The sequence below is a fragment of the Candidozyma haemuli genome, assembly GCF_002926055.2.
Source record: "Candidozyma haemuli strain B11899 chromosome Unknown G_2014730914, whole genome shotgun sequence".
In the NCBI taxonomy this organism is placed as follows: Eukaryota; Fungi; Ascomycota; class Pichiomycetes; order Serinales; family Metschnikowiaceae; genus Candidozyma; species Candidozyma haemuli.
The window spans coordinates 220,585-248,542 of NW_020289905.1; the positions used below are offsets into that span (position 1 = coordinate 220,585).

At 46.6% G+C, this 27,958-nt stretch overlaps 15 protein-coding genes across 15 annotated transcripts; 6 read left to right on the plus strand and 9 right to left on the minus strand. All coding sequences in view use genetic code 12, as the record gives it.

Moving 5' to 3' along the window:
* Positions 1-145: 145 nt before the first annotated feature.
* On the minus strand, positions 146-1,411 carry ZCF21 (Zcf21p; the record flags this gene model as incomplete). The annotated part of the gene is made up of 1 exon (XM_025487854.1): positions 146-1,411. The coding sequence occupies one exon, from the start codon at positions 1,409-1,411 to the stop codon at positions 146-148; it is 1,266 nt and encodes a 421-aa protein (XP_025341662.1).
* Positions 1,412-3,318: 1,907 nt separating this feature from the next.
* Positions 3,319-8,520, minus strand: CXQ85_004227 (uncharacterized protein; the record flags this gene model as incomplete). Its single annotated transcript, XM_025487855.1, has 2 exons — positions 3,319-5,473; positions 5,750-8,520. 2 exons carry the CDS (start codon positions 8,518-8,520, stop codon positions 3,319-3,321), a joined length of 4,926 nt encoding a protein of 1,641 aa, XP_025341663.1.
* Positions 8,521-9,768: 1,248 nt separating this feature from the next.
* CXQ85_004228 (uncharacterized protein) lies at positions 9,769-10,716 on the minus strand (the record flags this gene model as incomplete). Its single annotated transcript, XM_025487856.1, has 1 exon — positions 9,769-10,716. One exon carries the CDS (start codon positions 10,714-10,716, stop codon positions 9,769-9,771), a length of 948 nt encoding a protein of 315 aa, XP_025341664.1.
* Positions 10,717-10,778: 62 nt separating this feature from the next.
* CXQ85_004229 (uncharacterized protein) lies at positions 10,779-11,498 on the minus strand (the record flags this gene model as incomplete). The annotated part of the gene is made up of 1 exon (XM_025487857.1): positions 10,779-11,498. The coding sequence occupies one exon, from the start codon at positions 11,496-11,498 to the stop codon at positions 10,779-10,781; it is 720 nt and encodes a 239-aa protein (XP_025341665.1).
* Positions 11,499-12,237: 739 nt separating this feature from the next.
* On the plus strand, positions 12,238-12,756 carry CXQ85_004230 (uncharacterized protein; the record flags this gene model as incomplete). Its single annotated transcript, XM_025487858.1, has 1 exon — positions 12,238-12,756. One exon carries the CDS (start codon positions 12,238-12,240, stop codon positions 12,754-12,756), a length of 519 nt encoding a protein of 172 aa, XP_025341666.1.
* Positions 12,757-12,808: 52 nt separating this feature from the next.
* Positions 12,809-13,240, minus strand: CXQ85_004231 (ribonuclease P/MRP protein subunit; the record flags this gene model as incomplete). Its single annotated transcript, XM_025487859.1, has 1 exon — positions 12,809-13,240. One exon carries the CDS (start codon positions 13,238-13,240, stop codon positions 12,809-12,811), a length of 432 nt encoding a protein of 143 aa, XP_025341667.1.
* A 1,007-nt stretch (positions 13,241-14,247) lies between these two features.
* On the plus strand, positions 14,248-14,674 carry CXQ85_004232 (uncharacterized protein; the record flags this gene model as incomplete). The annotated part of the gene is made up of 2 exons (XM_025487860.1): positions 14,248-14,490; positions 14,585-14,674. The coding sequence occupies 2 exons, from the start codon at positions 14,248-14,250 to the stop codon at positions 14,672-14,674; spliced, it is 333 nt and encodes a 110-aa protein (XP_025341668.1).
* Positions 14,675-14,779: 105 nt separating this feature from the next.
* On the minus strand, positions 14,780-15,376 carry RLP24 (ATPase-activating ribosome biosynthesis protein; the record flags this gene model as incomplete). The annotated part of the gene is made up of 1 exon (XM_025487861.1): positions 14,780-15,376. One exon carries the CDS (start codon positions 15,374-15,376, stop codon positions 14,780-14,782), a length of 597 nt encoding a protein of 198 aa, XP_025341669.1.
* Positions 15,377-15,933: 557 nt separating this feature from the next.
* Positions 15,934-16,404, plus strand: PAM18 (Pam18p; the record flags this gene model as incomplete). The annotated part of the gene is made up of 1 exon (XM_025487862.1): positions 15,934-16,404. The coding sequence occupies one exon, from the start codon at positions 15,934-15,936 to the stop codon at positions 16,402-16,404; it is 471 nt and encodes a 156-aa protein (XP_025341670.1).
* A 1,048-nt stretch (positions 16,405-17,452) lies between these two features.
* On the plus strand, positions 17,453-19,528 carry CXQ85_004235 (uncharacterized protein; the record flags this gene model as incomplete). The annotated part of the gene is made up of 1 exon (XM_025487863.1): positions 17,453-19,528. The coding sequence occupies one exon, from the start codon at positions 17,453-17,455 to the stop codon at positions 19,526-19,528; it is 2,076 nt and encodes a 691-aa protein (XP_025341671.1).
* A 21-nt stretch (positions 19,529-19,549) lies between these two features.
* Positions 19,550-20,836, minus strand: CRH11 (transglycosylase; the record flags this gene model as incomplete). Its single annotated transcript, XM_025487864.1, has 1 exon — positions 19,550-20,836. One exon carries the CDS (start codon positions 20,834-20,836, stop codon positions 19,550-19,552), a length of 1,287 nt encoding a protein of 428 aa, XP_025341672.1.
* Positions 20,837-22,201: 1,365 nt separating this feature from the next.
* Positions 22,202-22,627, minus strand: CXQ85_004237 (phosphatase; the record flags this gene model as incomplete). Its single annotated transcript, XM_025487865.1, has 1 exon — positions 22,202-22,627. The coding sequence occupies one exon, from the start codon at positions 22,625-22,627 to the stop codon at positions 22,202-22,204; it is 426 nt and encodes a 141-aa protein (XP_025341673.1).
* A 1,052-nt stretch (positions 22,628-23,679) lies between these two features.
* On the plus strand, positions 23,680-24,972 carry PCT1 (choline-phosphate cytidylyltransferase; the record flags this gene model as incomplete). The annotated part of the gene is made up of 1 exon (XM_025487866.1): positions 23,680-24,972. The coding sequence occupies one exon, from the start codon at positions 23,680-23,682 to the stop codon at positions 24,970-24,972; it is 1,293 nt and encodes a 430-aa protein (XP_025341674.1).
* An 858-nt stretch (positions 24,973-25,830) lies between these two features.
* Positions 25,831-26,849, plus strand: CXQ85_004239 (ERMES complex subunit; the record flags this gene model as incomplete). Its single annotated transcript, XM_025487867.1, has 2 exons — positions 25,831-26,783; positions 26,807-26,849. 2 exons carry the CDS (start codon positions 25,831-25,833, stop codon positions 26,847-26,849), a joined length of 996 nt encoding a protein of 331 aa, XP_025341675.1.
* Positions 26,850-26,897: 48 nt separating this feature from the next.
* CXQ85_004240 (serine/threonine protein kinase) lies at positions 26,898-27,674 on the minus strand (the record flags this gene model as incomplete). Its single annotated transcript, XM_025487868.1, has 1 exon — positions 26,898-27,674. One exon carries the CDS (start codon positions 27,672-27,674, stop codon positions 26,898-26,900), a length of 777 nt encoding a protein of 258 aa, XP_025341676.1.
* Positions 27,675-27,958: the final 284 nt, after the last annotated feature.

Consider the following 27,958-nt stretch of genomic DNA (forward strand, 5'->3'; position numbering starts at 1 on the left):
AGTAGAACATTAAAGAAGGCCATAATCGTGACCTCTAATTAGTCTAATTCATCTCTATACTCCAATTAACAAACCGTGAATGATTAAGTCTTCAAATTTTTAGTGTTTCGGGTCCTTTTTTTTTTTCTTTTTTTTTTATGCCAGTTTATGAAAGCAACTTCAGAATCGAAGGAACCTTATCGCCCTGAAGCACAGGCGATGTCGCCAGTGAAGAGGCCGCCAGCTGTGCTTTGGAATGGGAATGAGACGTCACCGCTGACGCATAAGTAGACTGAGTAGTTGATTGGCCCCCAGAAACAGCACCAGGCTGAATCTCAGGTAACTTAACAGGCTCATTCTCTTGTTTTGGCGTAGGGTTCGATGCCAAGGCTGAAAACCGTGCTGGATCAGACAGCGGCATTGGCGGTGGAGGCACCGCCATAGGTTGAGAATCGCTGGCAACAGGCACTGGAACAGAGCCAGGCGGCGATATGCTTTGTGGAGGAGGAAATGGAGCCATGGCCTGGTTGATTTCCGTATATGAATGATTTTTCGTAGGCGGCAGATTTGACATGGAAGCTGTGCCTGGAACAGGGTACTGAGGACCCATTGGAGGCATTCTGGCTTGATCTTCAGTCTGATACACCACAGGCACTTGAGGCATCACTTGCACAGACATTGGCGGGTATGCCACTGCGCCAGCAACAGAACCTATAGGCTGAAACAGCACCATAGGACCATAAGGCGACTGTATAAGCGTAGCAGTAGTGCCTGGCGGTGGCTGCTGAGGAATCATCTGGGGCAGAGCCACGGGAACCGAATCCTGACCTTTTGGACCATGAGAAACGATATGATAAGGCACAAACGCCGGCGGATACTGGCCATTGGGCGGCACCGCAGCAGCAGGCACAGCATTAACCTGCTGAGGCGGAAGCTGAGGCGGGAGCGGGTTCGGGTGGATCTGGTTAGGGATGATCACTTCCTTCTTCTCATCCTTCTTATCCTTAGCCCCATCCTGGCGCAAGTTCTGGTTATACTGAGCCATTCTAAGAGCATTTCTCGCCGGAGCATCCAAATTCAAATAAGCACAATGCAATTTCCCCTTGACACAGTTGAAACACTGGGGAAGGTTCTCATCACACTTGATACGTCTCTTCTTACAAGTGCCACAGCCCAAGTGGGAGTTGCGGTGTTTTCGCCTAGACGATTTCCTCTTTCTGTACTGATCGTCGTCTTCTTCGTTTCGTTCCGTACTCTTGTCATGGCCATTCCCATTCAAGTGGCTTTCGTTGCTGGACTCACCAGATGACGGTTCTCGCGGACTGGCAGCTCTTACAGCACTTGGGCTCTTTTCGACCTTGACGCCTGGACTCTTCTCGTCTTTACGAGCAGGCGGCAACGGGTTCTTAAGCGCCAGGTTAAACACGTCCATGTTGGAATCAAAGGGGGGTTTGGAGGGTCGTTGGGTGAGGACTGGAGTCAAGCCGAGGAGGCAGACAAGAAAAAAAAGGTCAACAAGAGACTTTCTAGGAAAGACAATAAATGTAACGTTGCAGTTGTAAGTCTCTTACTTTTCGTAAGATTAAATGACGTCTCTTAAGAAACCTCGTGGAAGAAGGTGAAATGGCGGTTGGTGGTTGTGCCGGTTTTTCGCAGATGGCGGAAAAACACCACTATCAATCCCATGCAAATCTACAGGCCTGTGGAGCCTGAGAAACCGGTGGGATGTGCAGGAGCGCAGCCACCTGCTGTGCGATATACGAGTGGGCAGACACTGAGGTAGAGAGGGAAGGAGAGGAGATAGAGAGGTTTTGATGGTTCCATTGGAAAGAGGGAATCGAGACGAGTTTAGTGGTGGTCTTAAATTTCTTCTACGGTGTCTGTGCGCGGAAATAACTGGGGGTTTCTACCAAAACCGTGCGTCTGCAAGCATTATCCGAACTTGGTCCAGCAACACCAGCACCAGGGGAAGCCCAGGGGAGGTGAAGGAACTGATGTATTAAGGGTCTATAGAAAGTAAAGGGTGGGATTGTCAGGTTTGGAAATCCAACAAATTCCAACCTTTTTAAGCTTTTTAGAGGCATTTTTTCAAATCCACAATACCCTTCCAAAAACAAGGTTGCACTGAGAGGAAGAATACCCAAAGTCCTTCCAACCCACAACAACACAACAACTCGGCACGGCACTTCCAGGTAAAAAAACCAGCCAAAGAAACCATTCCCCGCTGAATCCAGTCATTCTGGAAATTTTTCTTTTTTTTTTTTGTGCTTTCAAGGCGTGGATTGTCCCTCTTAATCTTGCCTGGCGACATTTGGGCGCCAACGAAGGAACGTTGCAGTCGTAAATTTGCTCGGTTTTTCCTGTCGGCAAGGGGAATGGCCCAGATGGGAGCCCGTAAAAAAAGTCGGTTTTGGGAGGCTGGGATCCGGGTCTTGTTTTCCGAGGCGGGAGGCGGTGCAAAAATTGCAAAAATAAAAAGTTCAAAAATGGAAAAAACAGCAAAAACAGCAAAAAATGACCTCCTCAGCCTTAAGGGCTGCGTTCTTTTTGCCTTGTATGGAGATTCTCCGGGTTTAGGACTTTTTGGTTGTGTTTTTTTGTTTTTTTCTCGTCCTACAAGCATTGCCTGCAGCTGCCTCTCGTAATTGACGCACCTCCCATGCACTTTGACAGTGACACAGACCCACCATTTTAATTAATCCCCAGCCAGACACTGAAGGAGGAACGTGGAAGAAGGTTTGGTTGGTTGGTTGTATTGAGATCTCTTTCTGAGTGGCGTAGCAGCCACTCAGTTCAAAAAGAGAGCTTCTTGACCGCGCCTTGGCACTTCTCTTCATGCCCTGGTTAGAGGCGCTGCCGAGCCTTCACCGGTGAAACCAGTCAATCAAGCAGTGGGAGGGTTTTTCCAGAACAGTGGCATCCAAGGCGGTTTTCCGCCGTTGCCGGGATATGACGACGCAGAGGGCCTTGTTTACGATTGCGTACCATCGGGTCTTGTGCCACAAAAACACGCCTGCTGGTCCAGAAGCCTCTGCTTACGCAGCCATCCCATGCACTGAGAGAGGTGGAAAAATTGCAACCAGCAAGAATCGCTAAACACCTTTTGGACCTTTTGGTGGATCGTCAGATCTTCTGGAACCTAATTGTGACTTTCGACATGGGGCGCCTTCACATGGAATTGTCTCCCTCGCCTTGCCTAAATCTGCCCAGAAGCCATCTCGTGGGTCGCCTTATTGCTCGCGTCAAGTTGCCTCGCCATAAGCCTTACTCCATTGCGCTGCTTTCTTGTCGTGGGCTCTTTGTTCTCCACCACTCTGCTCCATTGTAGAAGAAATCTCTCTATCCTTGCTTGCTATCACCGGGGTCCGGCTCTCTGGGCAAGTACAGCTGGTCGAACGACCCCATGCGTCGTTCCCACCATTTCTTGCGGTGGGCGCTTTTGCTGACTTCTTCCATGAGCATTTGCTCTTCACACTCGTCCTCTTGGTTCTGTTTATCGTCCATGCTTACGGCGAAGCCTTCCCCTTTTTTCGTGATGTCATACCGTTGGCCATGGACTAAATCTTTCATAACCAACTCTCGCGTACGTCCAAGCGACTCAATGGCGTCTACTCGGTCGGCGGTATTCTCTAGTAATTCGTCGAAATGGGGCTGTGATGCAATTTCATGGAACGCTCTCATCATCGGAACTGAATCGGCACGCACCCGTGAGTCCGAGTCCACGGTAAAGATATTGAGATTATCGTACTGCTGGATGAAATCGGGCCGGGTCATGATCTGCCGGGCTCTCCAGAGTGGGAGTTCTGGTAGGTGGTGGTTCTTCCAGTGCTCTGTGGCGGCACCTTTCGATTGAATTAGCGTATTCATTCGTTGTCTGTCCATTTCAACAAACACTCGCATGAGGAACATGGCACTGGTTGCAAATTTTCCAAACTCCATCACATCATCATCCATTCCTTCTCCTAGAAGCCCACACTGGTTAAGAAACCATGTCTTTTCACGGTCAATGATCTCGTTACAAGCGTGGATCACGTCCTTGTGCCTGGCTACTTGACTGATATGCTGAGGACGACCGCCAATCAAATCGTAGATCTTGTGGCACGACTCTTCGTCAAGTCTTTGGTCAGGGTGCTTTGAAACTGGCCAATGCTTGCCTCTGATGAACTGTAGGACCTTGACGGTCTCTTCACGGTTGAAATCTCTTACGTTGATGAGCTCTAGTCTGGTTCCCAACCGCTTGAGCTTTTCATAAACCCAGTAATCGTCAGAGTTGAACACCATAGTGACCAAATCGCTGCCACTGAGCCCTTCAGCTTTTTGCTGGAGGAGCTCCAAAAGCTTGACGCCCTCTTCGTTTTCCTTGATTAAATGCAGATTGTTGATAATCATAATCAATGGCTTTTCACTCTTACCCAGCATCCTTCTCTCAATGGCAAGCGTTTCCAACTTGTTGAACGCCCTCTCTATATCCAAAAGAGCCGTGGTATCACGAGGACCTCTCATACTGAACAACGAGCCAATGTAATCCTCAGAATAGGCAAAGTTCAATGCCCGGCCTAGTCTGATTCTAAAGATCTCGGGGTCAGCATGGGCATCGAAAATAGCAACATTCTTCCCGTCTATCTTCTTCATTGCCTCCATAATCAACGTTGTCTTTCCCGTTCCCTTTTCGCCAACCACAAGAAAGTACCGTCCTCTGATCTTACCAGAAACGATATCATCTAGCAACCGCTGTTGAGGTCTATTGACCCAAAACCCAGAAAGATCATCATTACTCTCTTCCTCTTCCGTATCTGGCCTCTTATTCGTCTTCTTATGCACCGCCAATTGGTACGCTGGATCCCCACTTTCAAACGCCAGACCCATCTTCTCCAAGACCTGACGGTTATAGATCTGATGGTACAAGTACCCAGAAAGCCCGAGAATACCAACCGAACTGAGCGTGATACCAATTGTCTCCAAGCACTTGAACAAGAACCGGCCCAACTTCTCCATGGTTTCACGGAACTTCGACTTGGACTCTTCTTCCTCGAGTTTTTCATCTATCTTCTCTTCTTCCTTCTCTTCCTCACGTTCTTCTTTCTCCTGCTTCTTCTCTTCTTCTTTCTTTTCAGCATCCTTATCGTCCTGGTCATTCTTATTAGGCGGTCCATTACCTCCCCCTCCCCCTCCACTGCCTCCACTGCCTTGTCGAAGCAGTTCACTCCATCCTAGGCCCTGAACCTCAGTGGTTATGTCTTTTGTAATCGCAGGCTCTTGCTTGTTCTTGTCATCGTCGTCACTGTGTTTCTCCTTTTCATCGTTATACTTCTTGACAATCTTTCTCTTTTGTTGAATCAACCTCTTCTTATCTTTCGATAGCGTCTTGTTTTCTTCATCTAACTCGTCGTCCTTCACCTCTTCCAAAACATCAAACGGTAACAATGGGTTGATGATCTTTCTGGGTAAAGATACGTGAAAGGATCTTTGCAATTGAGAGACTCTCTTAGGCACTCTAAGAGTTAGTCGTAACATGTTGATGGATCTGTGAATTGGTGGGTTTTTCGTGTAAGCAGTCTAAGTGTTCGCTGCATGTATGGTGCAGGGCAATGCAAGGTTATTATGTCTGATAAGCCTAAGATTGTTTCATTTATGTAAGTCTATAAAAAGGGCCTGCCTGACTTAGGACAAATCAAAGCCTGAATCGACGTTGATGGCGTAGAGAAGTTTTTCTCGTACCAATTTTTTATCTTGGTAGTCGGGAAGTTTGAGGAGGTTTACGCATGTGGACGCTGTAGGGAGCCTGTCTGGGTAACGACCACTGTTGCGAATGCCAAATCTGGGACTGAGGGAACCAAAACCAAGAAGTGGTGCTTTGGAGACAGACGTGACGAATTTGATGAGACGTCCACGTTCTTTGGAATCCATTTCTTCAACCACTTCCCAGAAGTACTTGACGGTGATATCGTCGTCAAAGTACCCGCCATAGTTGACATTGTTCTTCCAGTCTTCCACATTGACAGTCACCTCGCCTCCGCTGATCAACATCTGGAGTTCAAATGGGTCAAACATGTTGAGCCACTTGCGGTCGATGATTCTATGCAATCCTTCCAAGAAGTGCTTGGATGGGAGGTAGAGACACTGGTTGAGTTTAAAGTTTGCAACCTCGTGGATGTAATTTAAACGATTGGTGGTGGTGACACTGACACTTTCACCGTGTGGAGGCTGAAGATCGAATTTGACCACTCTGTCCTGGACAACTTCGTTGATGGTGAAGTTCAAGTCTAAAGCCTTGATCTCGCTCTCGCTCATTTCAAGCAATTTCATGAGGTTGTGGTAAAGTTCCACGTCCAAGTATTGGAGGTCGTTGACGGAGTTTTTGGCGGCGCTGAGTGCACTAGTCCACTTTGTCAAAAAGAAGGGTGCAAACTCAATGTCGATCAAGACATTCTCGTAAAAACACTTTCCGATCGTCATGCCAAGGAACTGGATGTAAAGAAGTCTTTCTTGCTGTCTCTTCAAGTCAAGCTTCTCGTGAACGCTCATGTAGATATCGTCGTTGGGATAAAGTTCGTTATTTGCTGGAGACTCCTTAAACAAAGCCTGCTTCAGATTTGGATCAAAACCTTCCATAGCCACAGAAGTCAAGAATTCTTTGGTGATACCACCGCCATCAATACCAGCTTCAGGACCATGTTCACTGTGGAATGTAACAGAAATTCTCTCCTTGAACTTGTGGCCCAAATGATAAAAGTTTTTGAAGGCATCCTCGAGTACGGAGCCTCTAGAAATATCGGCTTCAAAGCGCAGAGGAGGGTTCTCCATGAAGAAACCAAAAGCGTTATTGCTTGGTAGGTTTTGGCGATCACTCTCAATGATGCTCTGGAAAACCTTCACTCTATCCTTAAAGTCGATAAAGTATGACACCTTATCCAAGACTTCAAGTTTAGCAATAGCATCGTTGGTGCGCTTGGACCTCACTTGAGGCACTGTGTGTTCTGTTTCCGAATCATAGTCATCATCATGATGCGAGTCGCTCATCTGGTCATCTAGAACGAGCACAATCATGCTGTCTATATCGAAATTAAGATGCTTAAGCTTCCAAAACGCTTCAGGAAGGAACTTGATTCTCAAGTTTTTGAAGTAAAGCAGGTTAAGTAAGTTCAAAGAGGATGCCTTGAGCTTCTGAATATCACCAAATACTCTTGCTGGATCAGGTTTGTTGGTGTTGAAAATGAGTGTAAGTGTTAAAATCTTCAAAAACTTCGAAAGCACAACTGCCTCTGCTTTTGAAATCTTCTCTTCACTGAAGCTCTCCAAATCATTACTGACAAAGAGCCAATATGACATGATCTCTTGGAACGTGTAAAGCGTATTCCAGAACATGCTGTTGCTCAACAAAGAGCGGTATTGTTCGATTTCATCTCCCAGTAGATAATCCCTCGAGTTCTCTGCCTCAAGGAAGTGCTTGAAAATAGGATCCCTATTGAGCTCTTGGAAGAAACGTTTATGGGAACCAGGGGTGATCGTAATAAGCATACAGAGCTTAGTTGGAGGTTGTACAAGGTGCATGAGCGTTGCTATCGTTTGCATGGCAACATTTGCATCGTGTCCACCAACATCAACACTGACAAGCTGATTCATCACCAAAGAAACATATTTCGATGTGTATAGGTTGAGCACAGCGTCCATATCTTCCCTTGATATGAGGGTTTGTTTCTGAGGCGGTCCGTACTCCTCGTCCTCTGGTTCCTCAGACGTCAAGGCGACTGTAGACATTGTAGATAGTATTCTAGCGTGAACATGGTAAGCAGAAGGCAGAATAACGTCTTCACCCTGCAAAGTAATCACCGAAACCAAAAGAGCCACTTTTTGCTGGTTGGAAAGGTTCAAAAGCACGTTATGGTCAGTGGCAAGCACCGCAGACGAAGCGACATTGGCAAGTTCAGTATCAGCAGCAGCTGGACGGTAAGCCGCAAGAAATGAAAGAAACTGGCCATCTGGATCCGCCGAGTTGATAAGAAATATACATTTCGTAGCCTCTTCACACTCCTCCGCCATCTGTAGCCTTCTGATAATACCTCTAAATGCCTCATTTGGCACCTGTGGAGCACCATACTCAACCAACAACAGGTACAAGCTAGCCACAAGACTCCGTTCATCCCTACCGTTCCGTAGTAGCCTGTTAATCAGCGCATAAGTCACCAAAACCGCCCTCTCCCCCAATTGGCCACCCAGGCTCACCACTAGCTTGTGGACCACCTGGCCCACTGGAGCCAGTCTCGAACAGTACCTCGAGTAAAGACCAAGCTGAACCGCCCGAACGTTCCAATCACCATCTTCATCCCAGCCCCCAACAAATTCACTCAGCACGTCCAGCAATTCCTGCCACCGTCTGATATACCGCTGGATCAACGCAGCACTCCTCTCTCTAGTACGCAACTCTTCACGCTGCTGTCTCTGCAATTTCGTCTGTTCAAGAAAGTTCCGTCCTCGAGGCACCGATTTCCGGTCGCCAAGATTGACCGTTCTTTTCTTCGTTTGTCCTGTGAAGTTTAGCATTTACTGGAGCAAAGAAGAGTGGGTGGATTGATAATCACCAGGCTCCAGTGTAGTGTGTAGCGTTTATGTGGAGGACCTCACCAGGCAGGCCCAGACGACGTGGGGGAAAGTGCCAGGGAAGGAAGGTTGGGACGTGGAGGAAGTGGAGGGGTGTTATTGGAAAGCTTAGGTGTCTTTTGGTGGTCTTGGATTTTTGTTAGGTTGGTTGGGGAGGAAGATGGATGGTGGATGTGGCAGTGTAGTGGGAGTTACTATGGGTTCAGTGGGGTGGCTAAGATAAGAATTAAAGGAAGGGATTCTGATGGCTTTTTGTATATTTTTGGGAGAGGAAGCTCCAGGAATTCTACTTTAGTCCCTTTAGTATATGGCTTATTGAGTTATGGTCTGGATGAATGGTACATGTCTTGTAGTGGTATTTCGCAGCCATTAGGGTAGATAGTAGTATGCTTAGAGGTCATAGTACATTCAGCAAAGAAGGCTTTTTAGGATAACCTGAAGGTTATTTGCTTTTATTTCAGGTTCAGTAATAATATAGAATGCTTTGTTTTCCTTATCGGTGAAAAACTGGCCATTTGGCGTTGGTGAGTCCTTATCTCTAGTTACGACTCTCACTACATACTGTCACTGACTGAACCACCTAGATATCCATAAACAGCAACTAAGAAGGCCCAACTTCTAATTCTCTATTCTTTAATAAATATATCTATTGAAATCACCCACAACATCTCTCCTTTCCTCTTTCATCTGTCACCCAAATGTCTCGCGGTTATACCTTTTTGCAACCATTTCGTACTACATCACCATGACACCAGTTTCTGATCCCAAGCCTAGAAAGCTCAGCAAACTTCCAATTATCTTGTACCTCGTTGGCATCAAGAAACGCATGCGTTTTCTTCGCTTGAAGAAGTCAAACCAAGCCAGTGGGTCACCTCCACTGTCTGATACTTCTGGTAGTATTGGCCAATGCACTGATTCTGGTGATTCCCAGCAGATATTGATATATACGCCGAAAGTGCCGCCTAAACCGAAACCAAGAAAGCGAAAGGCGTCGGTGGTTGCTTATGAAATCGAACAGGATGCGTTGGAAGTGAAGGCAGAAGAGCGTCCTACTCTACGCCAAAGACTCTTGGTCTACCTGTGTTCAGCACTAGGTGGGAGTCTTTTGGCCTGCCTTCTCTTTCCAGAAAACAGACTTGCCAAAGCTTTGGCAACGGTTTCTTTCTATGCGTTAGTTATTGTTTATATGATCTAATTGTTGATAAGGTCCACGAGCTTTCCGACGGACTCGACGTAGTACAGCGGCACCAACGAGGCATCGCCATTGTCTAAAGCGTCTAATTCTTCTTGTGACGTTCCGCCGCTAAGCACAAGCAACGAGCCGCCGGCCTCTCCACCGAGCTTACCGTCATTGCCAAACTTAATGTCAGTGTATAAAGTATCGCCAAACATCAACGTCTTGCTGCGGTCAAACTGACAGTGTTTGATGATTGAATCAAGAAGAAGCGAGCTGGGCTTGCCAACGTCAATGAAATCTCTGCTGGATGTGAAACTCATGTAGTTCACGAAAGACCCGCCAGCAGGCAAAACGGTGCCGAACGGACCAGGATACGTCTTATCAATGTTCGTACCGATAAATGGAATCGACCGGTTGTTGTGTAAAAGATACTGCAACGTCGTAGCCACACGCAAGTAGTTCAACTTCTTGGTGGAGCCAATGACAACTGCCTTCACGCCCTCGTCAACCTGGAGCAATCTGTGAGCTGGGTCCCAATCATCGTCCAACGCAGGATCGTTACCGCCCAATGGAACATAGCCTGCCTCTTTAAGCTCATCCTCAATTCCCTCATCTCCAAGAACCCACACTTTGGATCCCTCAGGAACCTTAAGGTCTCTCTGAAGAATAAGAGCAGCAGCGTAACAAGAAGGGAATATCTTATCCTTATTGACATCAGGGAATCCCAACTTCTCAAACTTCTTCAAGTACGTCTCTCTAGACACAGACGAGTTATTGGTGACAAAAGCATATGACTTGTTCTTCTCCTTTAAGAGCTCAATAAACTCTGAGGCTCCAGCGATCTTATCGGGCCCAAGCCAAATCACACCGTCACAGTCAAACAAGAAGTGGTCATATTGGTCAAGAAGCTTGAGTGCTTCTTCCTTTGTAGAAACTTTATTCGTTGTGGCTTGACGAGTCATGGCGCAATATAGTGGAAAAGTAGGTAGTAACCTCTGGGTTAGGAACTGCGCGAAAGAGTCAGTCAGTCCTGGACTTCCCCTGTCAATGCAAGATAGTTGATAATGGTAAGTGACTCATAGAAACGCCAAAGAAATACAGGAGATACGCTTAAATCTTGCATTTCCACCACGGTGTGAAACTCGTCAAGTATGGATTTTGCATGTTGGGTGGTTTCCAGGAGCTTACATGCGTAAGCGTTTGCAGCCACATGGGACCGTACACTGAACACGCCAAACCTTCTTTTGGGTGTTTTTGATTGTTTGATAGCTTCGTAGCGGCCTATGGAGTCCTGGGCCCGTCCTAGAGCGCCAAGTGTGCCTTTGACGAGATCAGTGAAGTCCAGATAATCAGGAAGATACCGTTTCTGGCAGGAACTAGTAGACTCCCGCTTAACCAGAGCATGGTACCATTGCAAAGGAACGATCTTGAGGGTCTCCTTGTACTTGACGTGGAGCTTGTCGAGATCAGCTGAAAGCAGTCTCTTGGTGCCCTTATCACACTTACCAGTGCCCACCTCTTCAGCGTAACTGTCAATACACGAAAGTAGCTCTGGATCCTTGATATCAACGTGGTGGTAGTTTGCAAAGATTGTTGAAATGCTCGTGTTGGTCTTGACATCAATGAAGTACATAAACAAGATCACATTCAAGAGAAACAATACTCCAATAGTACTGAGGAAAAGGAATCTTGCCAAATATGGTCTTGTTGGCGGAGGAGCTCTGGAAATAGTAAAACTTCTCATGTTTAGTGGTTGACGGTTGTTTCAAGTGGAACGTGTGTTTCAAGATAAACCATAACTGCTAGGGTGAGACAGGATATATGGAATGGGTGCAGGAGACAGCCAGAAGAACCACAGTTTGCCAGGGAATGGAAAACTGATAAGGAGTCGTCAAAGAAGAAGGGGGGTTGTCAAGGAATGGAAGAGTGACACCACATTTGCTTTTTGTGTTCAGGAAACCTTGTTCGGTGGCTTTGGACAGTGGTCCCGTGCTGAGCACAGGGAGTGGAGCACCAGTAGGTGTTACATGGTGGAGGAGACCATGTTGAGTAAGTGGGGATGACCGAGTCTTTATGATGATGTGACCATCAGGGGGTTATTCAGGGGGTTATTGGTCATTCCATGGCGACTAGTTGGAACGTTATTGTTAAGTAGTAGATCTGCTTTTCGCAGCCATTCACCAGTAGATGGGTGGTGACGAAGTAGCCATTCTGAATATGAAGGTTCTTCAATTCGGTATCACTAGGCTCTTAAGCCATAATAGTTACTTTTTAACCACCAGATATCTTCATATTATGACACTCCCATGTTTTGGTCAATGTAGTACTGGTACTCTCATAGTAAGTGTTTCGCACCCACTCATCGCAAAATTCACTCTGGCATCTCCAAGCCATCGTCTTGATATCCACCCAAACAAGCATCTAAACGGATTAGTCATTCAATAGAACGCTTCAGTTAGAATTCCATCACACTCCTTTTCATAATGAGCGAAGACCAAGTGCAGCCTGAGAAGCTGGCATCCACAGAGACTGTTCAACCAGCCCAGCCAACGCAAGACCAGGACCAAATCACAGAAGGTGTTGCTGACCTCAGTGTAAAGCCAAAGAAGAAACAACGAAAAGAACAAACCGAAGAAGAGTTCAACGAACAGAAAGCTCAATTCCAGGCTTCAGGACCACAGATCAATACACAAGACTGGCTCTTCGACCAGACGCTTCTAGACAACCTAGATAACCTGAAGAAAACCGACCGTGTCCATATGCTCCACGCCTGTGAAAAGGCATATTATCTAAGGGATTTTAACAAGTGTCTATCGCTTATATCCCAGGCAGAGAAGCTCTTTGGTGTAGAGCTCGAGAATACCACCAAGAACGAGGACATCAAACTGGACTTTGCTGAGGCAGGTAAAAAGACGAAGAAGTCTCTGAAAGTTGAACGCCACGTCGTCGACCTTTTGCATATCAAGGAAGCTTGTCTTAAGAAGCTAGGAAGTCTGTCATAGGAAACCACCAAGCACAGTAAATAGATAACGATAATGAACATCCAAGTATCCCTTAAGTATCCCTCTTGAGCCAGATTTTGATATCCACATAACTAGCGCTTCTCTTCTTATACGTAGACTCCTCGTCGTCACTATCTTTGGTAGAATGCTCCAGTGCTTGTCTGATCTCATCTAGTACTTCCACTGTACCTGTCTTGACATCCACCTTGTACAGCTTCTTCGTCTGGTAATGAAGGCCCACAGAGATTGCCGTATTTATAGCCTTTCCCATCGCCTTCACCGTGACAAACCGTACTTTCTTATACTCTCCCAGCTGGTACTTCTTATGGTTGACGCCAGTGGTATCGAACTTTTCAAGCATTCGGTCAATTCGCTTAATAGCGCCCATATACGGGGTTGTGCTTTTCACAAGGAACGTCGTATCTAGCGCCGTTTTGCTTCTGAGCTTTGTGTCTGGGTTATGTTTGATGAGTTTGGACTCCATTGGTAGTAGTTAGCGATGTGAGAGATGCGACAATACATGAAAATATGGCAAGGTGAGGTAAGACACGGATTGGTGAAGGTAACTTAGAGAGAGGTGTAGGAGGGGTTGGGAAATTCAGGAGGTTGTTATTCAAAGGGCTTTAGTCAATTTAAAGATGTTTTTTAGGCACTTTGGTGTTTCATGGTTGTATGGTGGTGGAGCTGTTTGGCTGCGAAATATGGGAAGAAGTGTGGTTACAATGGATAGTTACAGTCTTTTCAGGTATCGTTGATTTGAATCTATGGATTGGTTAATAGATGGCTTATTATGGCTAGAAAAGATAAGAATAGCTGTTTTTCGTCGAATTTAGAGCTGATCAAGGGTAAGAAGTATGGTAGTACTGGTCTATGAACAAGTACTATAGACAGCCTACAGGGTAACCATAAATCAGCCAAATTCTGGTGTTCAGGAGATTAAAGAGTGAAAAGTGAATCCATTTGGTCACAGTTATTTGTCTCATGTGTTCTTTTGAAAATATGTTAGCCAAAGGTGCTTTTAGTTGGAGCTGTCTAGCCTCACTACCAGTACTCTTCTCAGTGTACAACCATAGAAGCTGCTCACAATCAACGGATGAACCAAGATAAGTAAGGATAAAGTCATCAAAAGGTTAGTAAAACACTCACTTGGACGCAATTGAAAGATACAGGTTTCTCTGACTTCTACATATTCATCCTGACCAGAGGTTCATATACCTGGAAGTCCATGTTCTTCACCTTTTAGACTGGCTGTGAAACTGCCATAAGAGCATACCACCAGTCTCCCAACTACCCAACTGCCCAAAATGACCATACTTAAAAAATGACCTCCTTCCAATTAATCCTAAAACAACCAATTCCACTTCTTTTTCTTCAAATTTCACCACTCCACTGTCATCTTTACTACCCTCCACTTTTCACTCTTCCATCGCGCATATACGCGTTTCTTCACAGCAACACCATCCACTTCTTCTTCCTCATTCCCCCAATCCCATGAGTTCTCCATATTCAGACAGCTCTGTGGACTCTCGAAAACGGTCTAGAGACGAATACGAGTTTGACTTCTCGTCGCCAATCAAGAAAACTCAGACCCATCAGATCCACACTGAAGTACATATCCATACTGTGAACAGCTTAATGGAAGCTCTGAGACAACAAAAGGAGCTACCCAAGATCGAAGATCAACATGAAACTGAAGAAGAGTCCCATAACTACCACCAGAAACCGTTCTGGCCCGTTCTACAATCAGTGAACCGTGGACGGTAACTGCCTACCCAGGTAGCATCCTACAGTCTCTGTATCCCTATGACTTTTATTACAATATCCTGAGAGGAGCATACGCTCCGGCTCTATCAATGGCCCACAACTGGTGTGGGCAGACGATGAATGGTTTCTTGAGCAGCGCTCGAGACTTTTCTAGTTCGTGTCCCCTGGCGACCAGCACAGATCGGCTGCCCGATGTATAGCTTCAATAATGACGAGATGACAATTCCAGCACGTTTCAAATCCATGCCTCGCCACCTGCTTAGGCTCTGGCCTTTCTCTTGGCCTTCAACAACACCTTCTGCTTCTGCTGCTCGGCCTCGGATTCGGACTCCTCCTCGGACTCCACGTCCATCATATCCTCGTCCTCGTCTTCCAACTCCTCGTCTTCCAGCTCGGCTTGTTCCTTGAGGGCCTTCTTCTCGGCCTTTCTCTTCAACTCGACCTCCCTCATTCTCAACAACTCGGGGTTCTCCTCCACCAACTTCTTGTCCAAGGCCATCTGTCTTTCCTTGTTGCCTCTCATTCTGTTCTTATAGAAGGCACGCTCTCTCTTCTGTCTGATCTCCTCGATTCTCGACATGGCCTTCAATGTCGTGGCCACCAACTCACGGTTGTATCTGACAGGAACGTTTCTTCTCGAAGCGAATGTTAAGGTGGAGTCGACGACCAACTCCTTGCCGGCAGCCTTTCTGAAAGCCTTGGTCCATCTCAACTTTCTTGGGTTTCTTCTCTGCTTGAAGGCCTTATGGCACTTGGCTCTGCAGAATCTGAACTCTTTGGCATCGTTTCTCACGAACATTATACCTTTACTCGGGTAAACCGGCGACGAGCAAAAATGACAAGAGTAGACTCTCATGGTGTATGCAAATTATTTGGAAAGTGTTTGGTTATTTGGATTGCCCTTGGGCTTATGCTAATGCCAGAAGAAATGAACTTGGATCTGAGATGAGATGCGAAGAGGTCGAAAAAAAAAAATACATTGAACGCATTAGTTATCTGGTGCACGGGTGTACTACTACAGTACCAGATGGACCTGTTAACCAACGGACATGAAGAAGGTCAGGAAGTGGATGAAACGGTGATGGAGGAAAGTAGAGAAGTATTGTGGGAATCAAGGTTTGAGTGGTTTCAGAGCTGGGGTTGTGGAAAGGTATGATGTTCATGATTATGGCTGCAAAAGCTCTCAACAGGACTAGTGTGGGCCTCCCATCCATACCAAGAACATTCGTCAGTTATCGATCCAATCGGAACCATCAAGAAGCCTTTTAGTCTCTCGTTCAATACTTCTTTGGAGCCTGGAATGACGGGGGTGGACAGTACAAGTCAAACTGGCTGAGGTCACGTGCCGTCCCCCAGAATTTTAAAGGCGAGAATGGCGAAGATTTTCAGTCAGACCAAACTAAGTCCATAACCATGAACGCCTCGACACTACAACCTCCACCTGACCAGCAACAGCAGCAGGGTCAGCCGGTTTACCAGCAACCAACATACACTGGTCAGTTGCAAAAGAAGAAGGCTCCTGAAGGCTCTGCAGAGTGGTACTTCGACAGGACATGTGACTGGATGGGAGACCACCCATGGCTCACAGGTCTTGGAGCTTTCGGTTTGGCTTACGTTGCCGCCGGTATGTTCAAATCGAACCAGCCAGGTTTGAACGGTAAAGCATTTGTCAAGGGCTCGTTTGGCCCCAAGATGTCCGCCAAGGAAGCTCTACAGATCTTGAACTTGAAAGAAACCAACTTGTCCAAGGCCAGGTTGAAGGAACAGCATAGAAAGTTGATGATGGCAAACCATCCAGATAAAGGAGGATCTTCCTTTTTGGCTACAAAGGTCAACGAGGCCAAGGACTTCTTGGAGAAGAGAGGCGGCATGAAGGATAAATAAATAATCTTGTAAATATGCATGGATAGAGCGAGGGCCGTCGACATGGCGGCAGCTGCTCTGGTAACAATGGAATAAAAGTATATTTTAGACGACGGTGGCTGGAGATGTGTAGTTGGAGAGAAGTGGAATGTAGAGATAGAAGGCCAGTAACTAGTTCTGAGGAAATACATGGAGGACTTTTGTATCTCTTCTGAGTTCTGGGGAAGTTGAAAAATCACACTTACTTGTTTTCCACACACTGGAACTACTTGGAGTGCCAGACGTAATATAGATCAGATATGGCTCTCCAGGCAATCAGGACGGCTACAACTCCATTTACAAACACTATAACAGTACTAATAAGTCCTCCTCTCACTTCCAGCCCCTAACAAAACACTCTAAGCACCACCTTAAGCCAACCTCGATCATCTACACTTCAATGCATCTCCATCGACCATTCCGGTATTCCCACCCTCCACTCCGTGAACCCACCAGCCCTCCATTCCCCATAAAACCACTTCCCCAGCTCATCCCCAATTCCCCCAATTCCACTTAAAATCCATGAATTTGCCATCCCACTGCCTCTGGCTCTCCCCAGCTTCTTTCCTGCTTCTTCCCTGCTTCCCCAGGAACCACCGCAATGGTTGCGAAATCCAGCAACCAAGCAGCCGAAGTACATGAAACCTGGCAAATAGCCTTCCCTGGTTAAACCACACAAAAACCAGTCTTCCCAAGCATTTCCCAGAAAAAATTACATTCTCTTTCCGTCTCTCTTAGTGGTGCATTCTGTTGCTCCGCCCCAGTAGCCGAGTGAGACACACCTTGTTTGCACCCAAATATAGCAGCACAGAGTCAACGTATTTCCACGCCCACACCACCAAAATCCACCAAACTTTCACATCCTTTTCTTCACACCCACAATAGCCTATTTTCCAATTTTCACCGCCCAATTACCTCCCCTTCCCGTAAAACACTTACCCTCCCATTCTCTCCCCGGACTGCACTTTCCGCACCAGAACCGATAAACAAGATCTGGCGAAGTGTCCCTACTACCTAGTCCATCACCTCTATGACAACATACGAAAAGATCGTCAAGGGCGCCACGAAAATCAAGGTGGCGGCGCCGAAGCCGAAGTACATAGAGCCCATTCTTATGGCCACTTCTCTGAACCACCAGGTGGCGCTGGAAAACTTCCACACCATCATGAGAGCGCTTAGGGTTAGGCTCCAGGACAATTCGTGGTCGGTGGTGTACAAGGCGCTTATTGTGATTCATATCATGATAAGGGAGGGTGACGGCGATGTGACTTTGGATTACCTTGCTACGCTGGCGCCAGGGATGCTTAATTTGAGCCATGCCAATATCTCTCGGAACCAGGGTTCCAGCGATGTGCGGTTTATTATGCGTTACTCTCGTTATTTACACACTAGGGTGAAGCTGTTTGCAGAGACAAAGGTGGATTATGTTCGGGATGAAAGAGTTAAAAACCTGACTGACCAGCAGGGCGGCCGTTTGCGGTCGTTGTCGGTGGATAAGGGCTTGATTAGAGAGCTGGAGGGCTTGCAGAAACAGATTGACGCTCTTTTGAAAAATAGCTTTATGGAGAACGAGGTGAAGAACGATGTGATCTTGACGGCGTTCCGTTTATTGGTGAATGACCTTTTGGCGTTGTTCCAGGAGCTCAACGAGGGTGTGATTAACCTTTTGGAGCACTACTTTGAAATGTCTCGCTACGACGCCGAGCGGGCATTGAAGGTGTACGTCAAGTTTGTCGACCAAACCAAGTACGTTATTGACTACTTGCGTGTGGCCAAGCACCTTGAGTATGCTACTGAATTGCATGTTCCTACGATCAAGCACGCCCCAACTGCGTTGACTTCTTCCTTGGAGGAGTACTTGAACGATCCTAACTTCGAGGAGAATAGACGTCGCTACATGCTCGAGAAGGGCCAGAAAGATAAGCCCAAGTCTGAGGTGCAACCGGATGCAAATAATAGAGATATACAGAGCCAAGTGCAAGCACAGGCTGCCCAGGCTCATAATCCTCAGACGCCTCAACCTCAGCAGCAGTTCAATCCTGGTGCTCCAGTGGCCAACAATGGCCAGTTCCAGTCGCCTCAACAAGGCAACGACTTGCAAAGGTCCGGAACTCTTTTGGTGCAACAGTCTACGTTCAACCCATGGGCTTCGAGCGTTGCTAGTCCGCAACAGTTCACCTTCCTTCAGCAACAACAACAGCCAACTCAAATCAACCCAGCCTTCACTGGTGCTGGATTTGGTGGGTATGGTGCTCCGCCACAGGCCACTGGAACCAATCCCTTCATGCAAAACAACTCCACTGGATTCAATGGTCCGTTCCAGCCTCAACCATCGCAGGAGCAGTTGCAGCAGCAGCAGACTCAGAATTTCCAGCAGCCTCAAAACTTCCAACAACAAAACTTTCAGCAGACCCAGCAGTTCCCTTTCCAACAAGCTCAACAGACGAACCAGTTCCAGCAACAACCAACGCAACAGTTCCAGGTTCAACAACAACCTACTCAGCAATTCCAGCCACAACAGACTGGTCAGCAACTGTTGGTATCCCAACACACCAACAACCCTTTCTCTGGGTCTTCGACTACTCCTACTGGTCAGCCAGTAGCTGTCAACTCCACCAATCCTTTCGGCAACACACGATTCTCCAACTCGCAAACCACTCCCTACTCGTTCTCTCAGGATAGAAACAAAAGGGTTTCGGTGACAGCTACTGGAAGCAATCCGTTCAAGGTTTCGCAGACGACTACCAGTGTGTTTGACCATGCTGAGCAGAATAAATCTCAGCAAGCATTACAAAAACAACCGACCGCAGGCGGGTTGGAGCTCTTGCCTACTATTGCAGCATTCCCAGAGACACAACAAGAGCAAGTACGGAACACGTATATTCTGAACGCACAGAATAATTTGACTCTGCAAGCCACTGGCCAGCAGTTTGGTAATCAGCAGTTTACGGGCCAAACGCAGCAGTTCCAGCAGCCACATTTGCAACACCAACCCCAGCACGTTCAAAACCGATTCTTTCAACAACAACTCCAGCAGCAGCAGACCCAGCAACAGCCGCAGCAGATACAACAGCAGGCTTTCTACAATGAACCCAGCTTAATTTAAATTACTCTATATAGGGCGACACTAAAAGTTTAATGCCAAAGCGACAAGGACCAAGAAGCCAGAGAGGCCTGTAGCAGTAGCCAAGTCATTTGAAGAAACAGTGGGTATAGCAGATGAGGAAGCAGAAGCAGAGCTTCCAGAATCAGAGCCGGAGCCGGAGCCGGAGCCAGACTCATTTGCTGAGCCGGAATCAGACTGAGAACCGGAACCAGATCCAGATCCAGATCCAGTGGTAAGAGCTGTAGCCAAAGTGGAGGCAGTTGTACCAGACCCTGAACCAGCAGAGGCTGAAGTAGCCACCGGCGAGGTGTGCTGGGAAGATTGGGCGACGGTGCTTGCGGCAGCCAGGCTCGAGGAAGCTGGGGATGAAGAAACAGCAGATGGAGCAGAAGAGCTGGCACTGGAGCTGGAACTAGAGCTTGGAGCAGAAGAACTAGAAGAACTGCTCGAGCTAGACTTTGGAGAAGAGCTGCTTGAAGCGCTTTCGTCAGCCTGAGAGCCTTCTCTGCCGTTGATCTCACCGTTCACAGCCTTGATAGACTTCCAGCTGCCAGACTTATCAGTGTACTCGTACTTGTCACCAGAAGAGTAGTCATCCACGATCAACTTCTTAATGTGCATGGTAAATGGCGCCTTGCTATAGTCAGTAGAACCACCAGCCCATTCAATAGTACCAGGTTCGTTACTTGGGTCACCACCAGCCCAGATACCAGCCTTGATGTACAGAGGACTCTGAGGGAAGCCCTGCTTGTTATCACTAGAAAGAGTTCTCACCGGAGTGCCCTCCAAGTACCAAACAACCTCGTTTTCCGTCCACACAATGGTATAGTTAAAGTAGTTATCCTGAGGAGAGCCAGGCGTCAGGTGGTACTCGCCACGGTCATATGTCTCAGTGTTACCCTTAGAGAAGTAGTTGGACTGGAACTGAGTATCGTCAGCGCCCAACAACTCGATATCAATCTCGTCCAAATCGTCAGACATCAAAAAGAACGACAGCACAATACCCTTACCTGGAGCAGCCTTCATCAACACCTCCACACGGCCAAACATGATATAGAAGTTAGATCTGATGCCTGGGTTATCACCCTTCTTCTTCAAAGTCAATTCCAAGCCATCGTCGGTGTATGAAACGCCCGAAGGCACAGCAACAACATCAAAACGGTCACTTTCCTCAGTGAACAGTTCCACCAAATCCGTGCCCAAAGCAGGTACTGGCGAACAGGAAGACGATAGTGGGTTGCAGTTGGAAGTTCCTGTGGCAGCGATAATGGCTGCAAAATGAGCGAGCAATGTTACAACAAAAAGCATAACAGGCCAATATGAAACGATAGAAAGCAGCTGTTCTGATCAAAAACCAGGCCTTATATAAGACATCACTGCCTTCTTATATTTCTTAGAAGCCTGAACACGCTTTTGCAAGGAGTCACTTACCAGGCTGTGACGCGGACAAAAATAGAAGTGCGTCGTGATGAAGCGAGCTCGAAACAGGCAGGACAGCCAGATAAAGCTGAAAATAGACTTCCACAAAGGAGACCAAAACGGAGGAAAAAACACAAAAAAATTACATTGCCAGAATCAGAAGCACCACGTTTGGGGCGAGATTTTGTTCTTACTTTGTCTTCTTGGAAAAGGGAGGATATGACTGGACCTTCTTGATAAGACAGGGCGCGGGAGGTCGCGTCTACCGAGACAATAAACCGCATTTAGAAGCAGAGAAAGGCAGCCATTGTGGGCTGAAAAAGGCGTTTTTCGTGCGACGCTAGGACGTCATTTGCAGCCATAGACGAGGGAGAGGTGGACAAGGACGATCAGGAAGTAGCTGAAATTGGGAAAATGAAAATATACAGTGGGTTGGAGTTTGGTAGGGAGAGTATGGGGATGTGAAGGGTACGGTTTTGGTTTTAGGTGGGAAGGTTATTTGCGTTTGAGCGTCCCTTCGTGTGGGCTTGGGTGAAGCCCCAAGGCTAGAACAGTTGATTGTGGGAAGGGTCAAAAGGAGGGTGGTAGAGTTGGTGGAATTGGTGGATTTTATCGGAAATAGATGTAAAAGGCGCTGGCCAAGAACGGTGTGAGTAGTGGCACTGGTGGTGGCACTGGTAATGGTGCTTTCGTGAATATTCAAATTTCATATTGTCTTAAATAAGAAGTGCATTTCGAAGTACGGCTTTTTATGGAAGCTCGTCTGAAACGGTCGGTGGCTGAATTAGAGAAGAAACGTGCTTTGAATTTGCTGCTTTGGGAGACCTGATTAGGCGTGGGTGTTCGACACGGTGTGGCTTTCGTGAATAGAGTTAAGCTTCGTCAAAGGCATGCTTAGACCCAGCCAATGCAAACCATAAACATCCCTTTTGGGAATATTCACTGAATGACATTGTTCTTTTTGGGAGGATTATCTTATCCTCACTTCGTAAGTCTGATTGACATATTGTACATTGGCAAGTAGAGTAGTATGTATACACAGTCAGCTGGGCCCCCACAAGTGGAGACGACGAGCGATTGACTTTCGTATGATAATCACATACGTTACGGTGGATTTTTTTGGTTGGTAGCTGGCCTGCCGGCCAGAAACGACCAATCTCATCCTCTCAGATGATCTGCTCTCAGCGAACCCGATCGTTTCTCTGTAGCCTTCAATGCTTCGTCTAGCGCCGTGGACCGGGTCCGCTTACGCCTTCATTCGTTCCAAATATCAGCAGCAAAGCCCTCGGTGACCAGAGAGTCTTCACCATACTTCCTGGCCCAACTGGTGAACCCACCTTCCATCACATACACATTGACGTTTCTTGACTCCAGACCCGTCTTGGGAGGAGCATCCTCGGCCGTTCTTAAAAACAAAAGAGCTGCCTTGGGTCCACGGGCCTGGGAAAGTGCACAGTGGAACACCACATTCTCAATCTTATTCTCTTCAAGCTTCATGCGAAGATCAGGAAGTAACGATGCAAACTCATTGGCTGGGTAATGATAGCAGCCCTTAATATGACCACCAGCGTAATCTGAATCTCTGACATCAACCACGGCAAATTTGGCGCCCTGGTCAAACCACAGCTTCACTACCGCAGGCTTGATAAACTTTAAGTCGGAAAGACTCACCAGACTCATACTCGGGGAGCGGGAGGAAAAGGGACGTTTGAAAAAAGAAAAACGGGACAAAATGGTGGCAGTGTTGTCAAGTTAAGTACTTTTTTCCCAGATCTAACTTGGACTAAGTACCTGCTTTTAGTGGTTGCTTAGATAGATATTCTGTGCCTGACGCAGTCGCATCCTGGTCATTATGGAGATCCCATGAAAACTCAAAAAAGCCATTGATTTTGGGGATATTTTATTTTTTCTACGGTCATCAAGGGTTGCTGGATTTCCCCAGATCAGGCATGTTGCATTTGGGTAACGGTTTTCGTCTTCGTGACTGGATCTGGCGTGCCGCAGCAAGATGCAACGGTTGCAAAATCCATGAAAAAGCCATTGCTAAGGCAGGACAGGCAGAACAGGTAGAATGGTGAAAGTTCCAGTATTCTTGCTCTGGGCAGCCAGGAGGAGGAACCCTTATTTTTTCTTAGGGATCGCTTAGGTTTTGGATTTTTGGAGGCCCCTACGGTGTTCCCTGTAGTTCACACTTCCTCCATGTATTTACCAGATTTGAGACAGATATGTCATGGATGCACAAAAGTGCCAAACCGGTACCCCAAGAATGACAAAATGACAAAACCAAAAACCCCCAAAAAAACCCTAAAAGTCCACCTTTCAATTCCAGTGACCAACGAAAACCCTCCATCCCTCATTCTCCATTCTTCTTCTTCCCCCTCCCCTTCCCTTCAGCTTCCACTTCGCAACCACTTTTCGCAACCAACATTCACCGCACGGTTAAGCGGTCGTGCTTTCCGATGATCGCCTGGGCAAGTAAGAAATGAACCAACGAGGCAGCGACGAAGATCTACAACTCTGGAAAGACCTTTTTTTGGTTAATTTCATTACTTTCTTCAAATTTCCTTCCATCTAGTGGCATACCCACCCTTACACCGGTGCACCACCACACACGTTTTTTCTCCCCTTCACATTCACCTTTTCGTTCGTTCCGCAGTGGAAAAGTCAGGTGCTAATACATCAACTAGGTTTTTTCCTTGAAGTTTGTTCATCCACCCACCTCCACCACAGCGATGTCGAAACTGCCCGAATCCGATGCCGAAAAGTCGGATACTCAGTTGAAAAAGACACTTTCTGTCGACTCCATTGCCCCCACGTTGACGCTGTTTTTCAGAAAACGCAAGCGGTCTGAGTCCACTTCTGACCTGGATAGGGCCCACTCTTCAGACCTGAGCGACGAGTCTGATCTGGACGTCAATGCCCACCAAAAACGCAGAAAAGTGGAAAAGACAAAGGAGCAGGAGGAATTCGAACAGAGAGAGAAGGAATACGACGAGGCGCTTCCTAAAGAGCTTCGAAAATACCGCCCCGTGGGCCACAAGTTCAACCTTCCTCCTACCGATAGACCTGTCAGGGTTTATGCTGATGGTGTGTTTGACTTGTTCCACTTGGGCCATATGCGCCAGTTAGAACAGGCCAAGAAGAGTTTTGAAAACGTGGAGTTGGTTTGTGGTATCCCTTCGGATAAGGAAACGCATAAGAGAAAGGGGCTCACGGTACTTACCGACCAGCAAAGAATAGATACCCTTAAGCATTGTCGCTGGGTGGACGAGGTGATCCCCAATGCCCCTTGGTGTGTAACTGCCGATTTCTTATTGGAGCATAAGATAGATTATGTGGCTCACGACGACTTGCCGTATGCTTCTGCAGACTCTGACGATATCTATAAACCCATCAAAGAACGTGGCATGTTCTTGGTCACACAGAGAACAGAGGGCGTCTCCACGTCCGATATCATCACCAAGGTCATTAGAGATTACGACAAGTACTTGATGAGGAACTTTGCCAGGGGAGCCACGCGAAAGGAACTTAACGTGTCGTGGTTGAAGAAGAACGAATTGGAACTCAAGAAACACGTCAATGACTTCAGAACTTACTGGATGCGCAACAAAACGAATATTAATAATGTTTCCAAGGATCTTTACTTCGAAGTGAGAGAGTACTTGAGGGGAAAGAAGTCTGACTTGTCGTTCGCCAACTTCGCCAACAACCACCTCGCCCACAGCAACAGCTCTCCAAGTCTTGTGAGTGATCTGGACGACGCCTCGCGTGGTTCAAGCCCCTTGACTGAGTTTGCATCGAAGTACATTGTGAATAAGAACGACAAACCCGCCCGTTTCTTCAAGGGATTCAATTTCAACAACTGGATGAACAAGGAGGACTCAAATGATGAAGACGAAAGACCAAGAAGAAAGAGAACAGCAACTTCATCCAACAATAAGTCTGAGTTGACCACCTCGATGTCGGCGCCTACCATTGCGCTGCCCAGGAAAATCAAGAAGCCTAGATCGAGAAAACAGCATTAGACGAACAACAATGATACCATTGGGGTCGCTACCGTCCAACTGCATGTGCCGGCCACTATCGGTTGTATATGTGAATAAGGTAATTTTATTAATGTTGCATGTAGAATTTCAAGTAGAACGAGGTGAAACATGAGGGGTTTCAGTCTGAAACATCCACGAAACATCCGTGAAAAGGCTCCACACATAATATACTTGGCAAAGCAATAGTCTGTGAATATATAAAGGGACCGTCCTCCCTTCCTTCATTCATCAACTCGAGTTTCTTGTAATTGTAGGTTCCGTAGAACTACTAACAGACAGCTTCCTTTCAATGCCATACGAAACAAAAAAGTTGCTTTAAGATACCATATATAGGTTAAATAGATCAATACAATGCTATAATTTTCAAAGCCATGTAATGTGAACCACAAGCTATGGGGTACTTAGGAATATGGTTAGCCTGTACCACCAGCTGTCCACGCAACTTATGAATGGGATGAAATCTCCAAGGTGAAGTTAAGGATGTCAGAAATAAAACAAACATTTGCAATAGAAGCAAATAGCAGCCAAAGATCTGTCTTTTCTAAATTGGCTACTAGGACTACTTTGTGGCCTGACTTCTGCTCTTCACAACTCCAGTACATTAGCATCCATACTTTAAGCCAGCCAAACTCAGAAGAATAACATTTTTGATAAATAAACCAAACAGTTCATTTCCATTCAATTGCCTTGTCATTAATTTTTACTTCCAATAAACACCTACCAAGAGCACACTTCCATCGGTTTACCCCAGACTCAGTCTTCTACTACTGGGTGCGAAATTCAGGACTTCTCAAACCACTGTTGATCTTCTGCTCCTCCAGTGAAATACCAATAACCATGGACGGTACGGAACTTCTGCGCACGTGGGCTCAGTCAGAAATGCCCAAGGGGTTCCCAAAAGGCCAACCTGAACAAATAGTGACGGTTCTACAACCTCCATCGAACAATGCTTGGTCGTTTACTCAAGGTCTAATATGTGGCCAAGTGAGTGTTGTGATTGTGATCTTGGTGTTTATCAAGTTTTTTGTGTTTGCTGATGGTTCTTCGCCACAGTCTGCGCTGTCCAAGTCGAACAAGAGAGACGTGGCTGCTGTGGTGGTGAAAAGAGATAAACCGAAGGATGAGGATGGCGAGGATAGCAATAGTAACCCAGCCAAACTCGCTACAATTCTTGAAAAGACATACTATGATGTTGAAAACCATGCGCCAGAGTCTTTGGACTGGTTCAATGTGCTTGTAGCACAGACTATTGCCCAGCTTCGTACTGAAGCATTGCTTTCAGATAATATATACCATCTGTTGAATACGTTTCTTGAGAAGCTGGAGACTCCTGACTACTTGGATAGAATCAGGCTTCTGGAGATTGATATCGGTGACGATTTCCCGATATTCTCCAATTGCCGTATAAAACATAGTGGCGATGACTTTGGTCGTCTAGAGGCACGTATTGATGTGGACCTCTCTGATACGCTTACATTGGGCATTGAAACACGTCTTTTACTAAACCATCCTCGTCCGCTTACTGCTGCTTTGCCTGTGCAGCTTTCTGTATCTATAGTGCGTTTTTCAGGATGCTTGACGGTTTCTTTGGTCAACATCAACGAGACCGATTTTGCCGGCAGCAGCAAGGAAAACCTAACGGGCGGCACAGCTCTTATGTTCTCCTTCCTGCCAGACTATAGACTAGAGTTTTCCGTCAAATCGCTCATTGGCTCAAGGGCAAAACTACAAGATGTGCCTAAGATCTCTGAGCTCATAGAAAGCAAGTTGCGTTCATGGTTCAAGGACAGGTGCGTTGAGCCTCGTTTCCAAGTGATCCGCTTACCTTCTATGTGGCCCAGAAGCAAAAACACTAGAGAGCCAGTTCAGACCCGAGAAGACAAGGAATAATGCTGTATATTTATCTAACCCAACATGGATCTCTTACGTCCACGTAACCTGACATCCTCGAGCTTCTTCTCGACTTCTTTAAGCTTCTTTCTGCCACCCTTGCTGGCCATGTTCTCGTGGAGGTCTTGGTAGCCTTCCAAAAGCCACTTGTTGTACTGGTCAGCATAGTCTGAGTGGGTACTCAAAACAGCTCTTTCCATGACATACAAATCCACAGCTTTGTCCTCTGGAAGATTTGAATATGAAGAAAGACCAAAATCAATGAGATATATGTCGCTTCCTTGTAAGATAAGGTTCAGTGTAGTTAAGTCACCATGGATCATATCGTTGATGTGCAATTTGGCAATGGCGGCACCAGTAGTTTTCAAAACCAGCTCCACTTCATCACTCAAACAAGTGTTCCTATCACCAGCCTTTTCTAGATACCACAAGTAGTTTTTAATCAGCGAGACGTCGCCGTTCGGAAGTTCAATACCAACATGTTCCATCCAGATAACACCATTAGGAGCATCTAGCAGTATAAGCGAAGGAGCAGCAACACCAATCTTCGCTAGCTTAGCCATAAACTTGGCTTCGCCAACAGTTCTCGACTTTGTGATAAGTGCATCAATCTTAGGATGTCTGTATGGCTTTGGAGGTCTATATTTCACGATGAACTGTGATGCCTTGGGTTCTGGCGAATATGGATGCACATTGGTGGAAAACACAAGAGCCTCAGCGCCTTGAGAAACCAAAGAAAGCGGGATATTAGGAACGACCCTCAGCACGTCTTGTAGAATGGCGTCAGTCATGGTTAGCTGGGATGGGTGGATGGAGTAGTAGAGTTGATGTTCAGCGCGAAGACTAGGCAGCTATAGAGGCAGAGACAAGAAGAGGGAGGCTGCTAGTGGTATTTACGGTAAGAAGGTGATTGAATGGCTTTGGCTTTAAAGGGATACAGTTTCGGTAGATATCGGTACTTTTATGGTTTTTTTGGTCTCTAGTTGAAATGTTAGTATGGTTTACTGTTGGGTGCAAAATGAGAGTAGAGGAACAGAGAGGAAGTGCTAGCTATGAAATGATATCGAAAATGTAC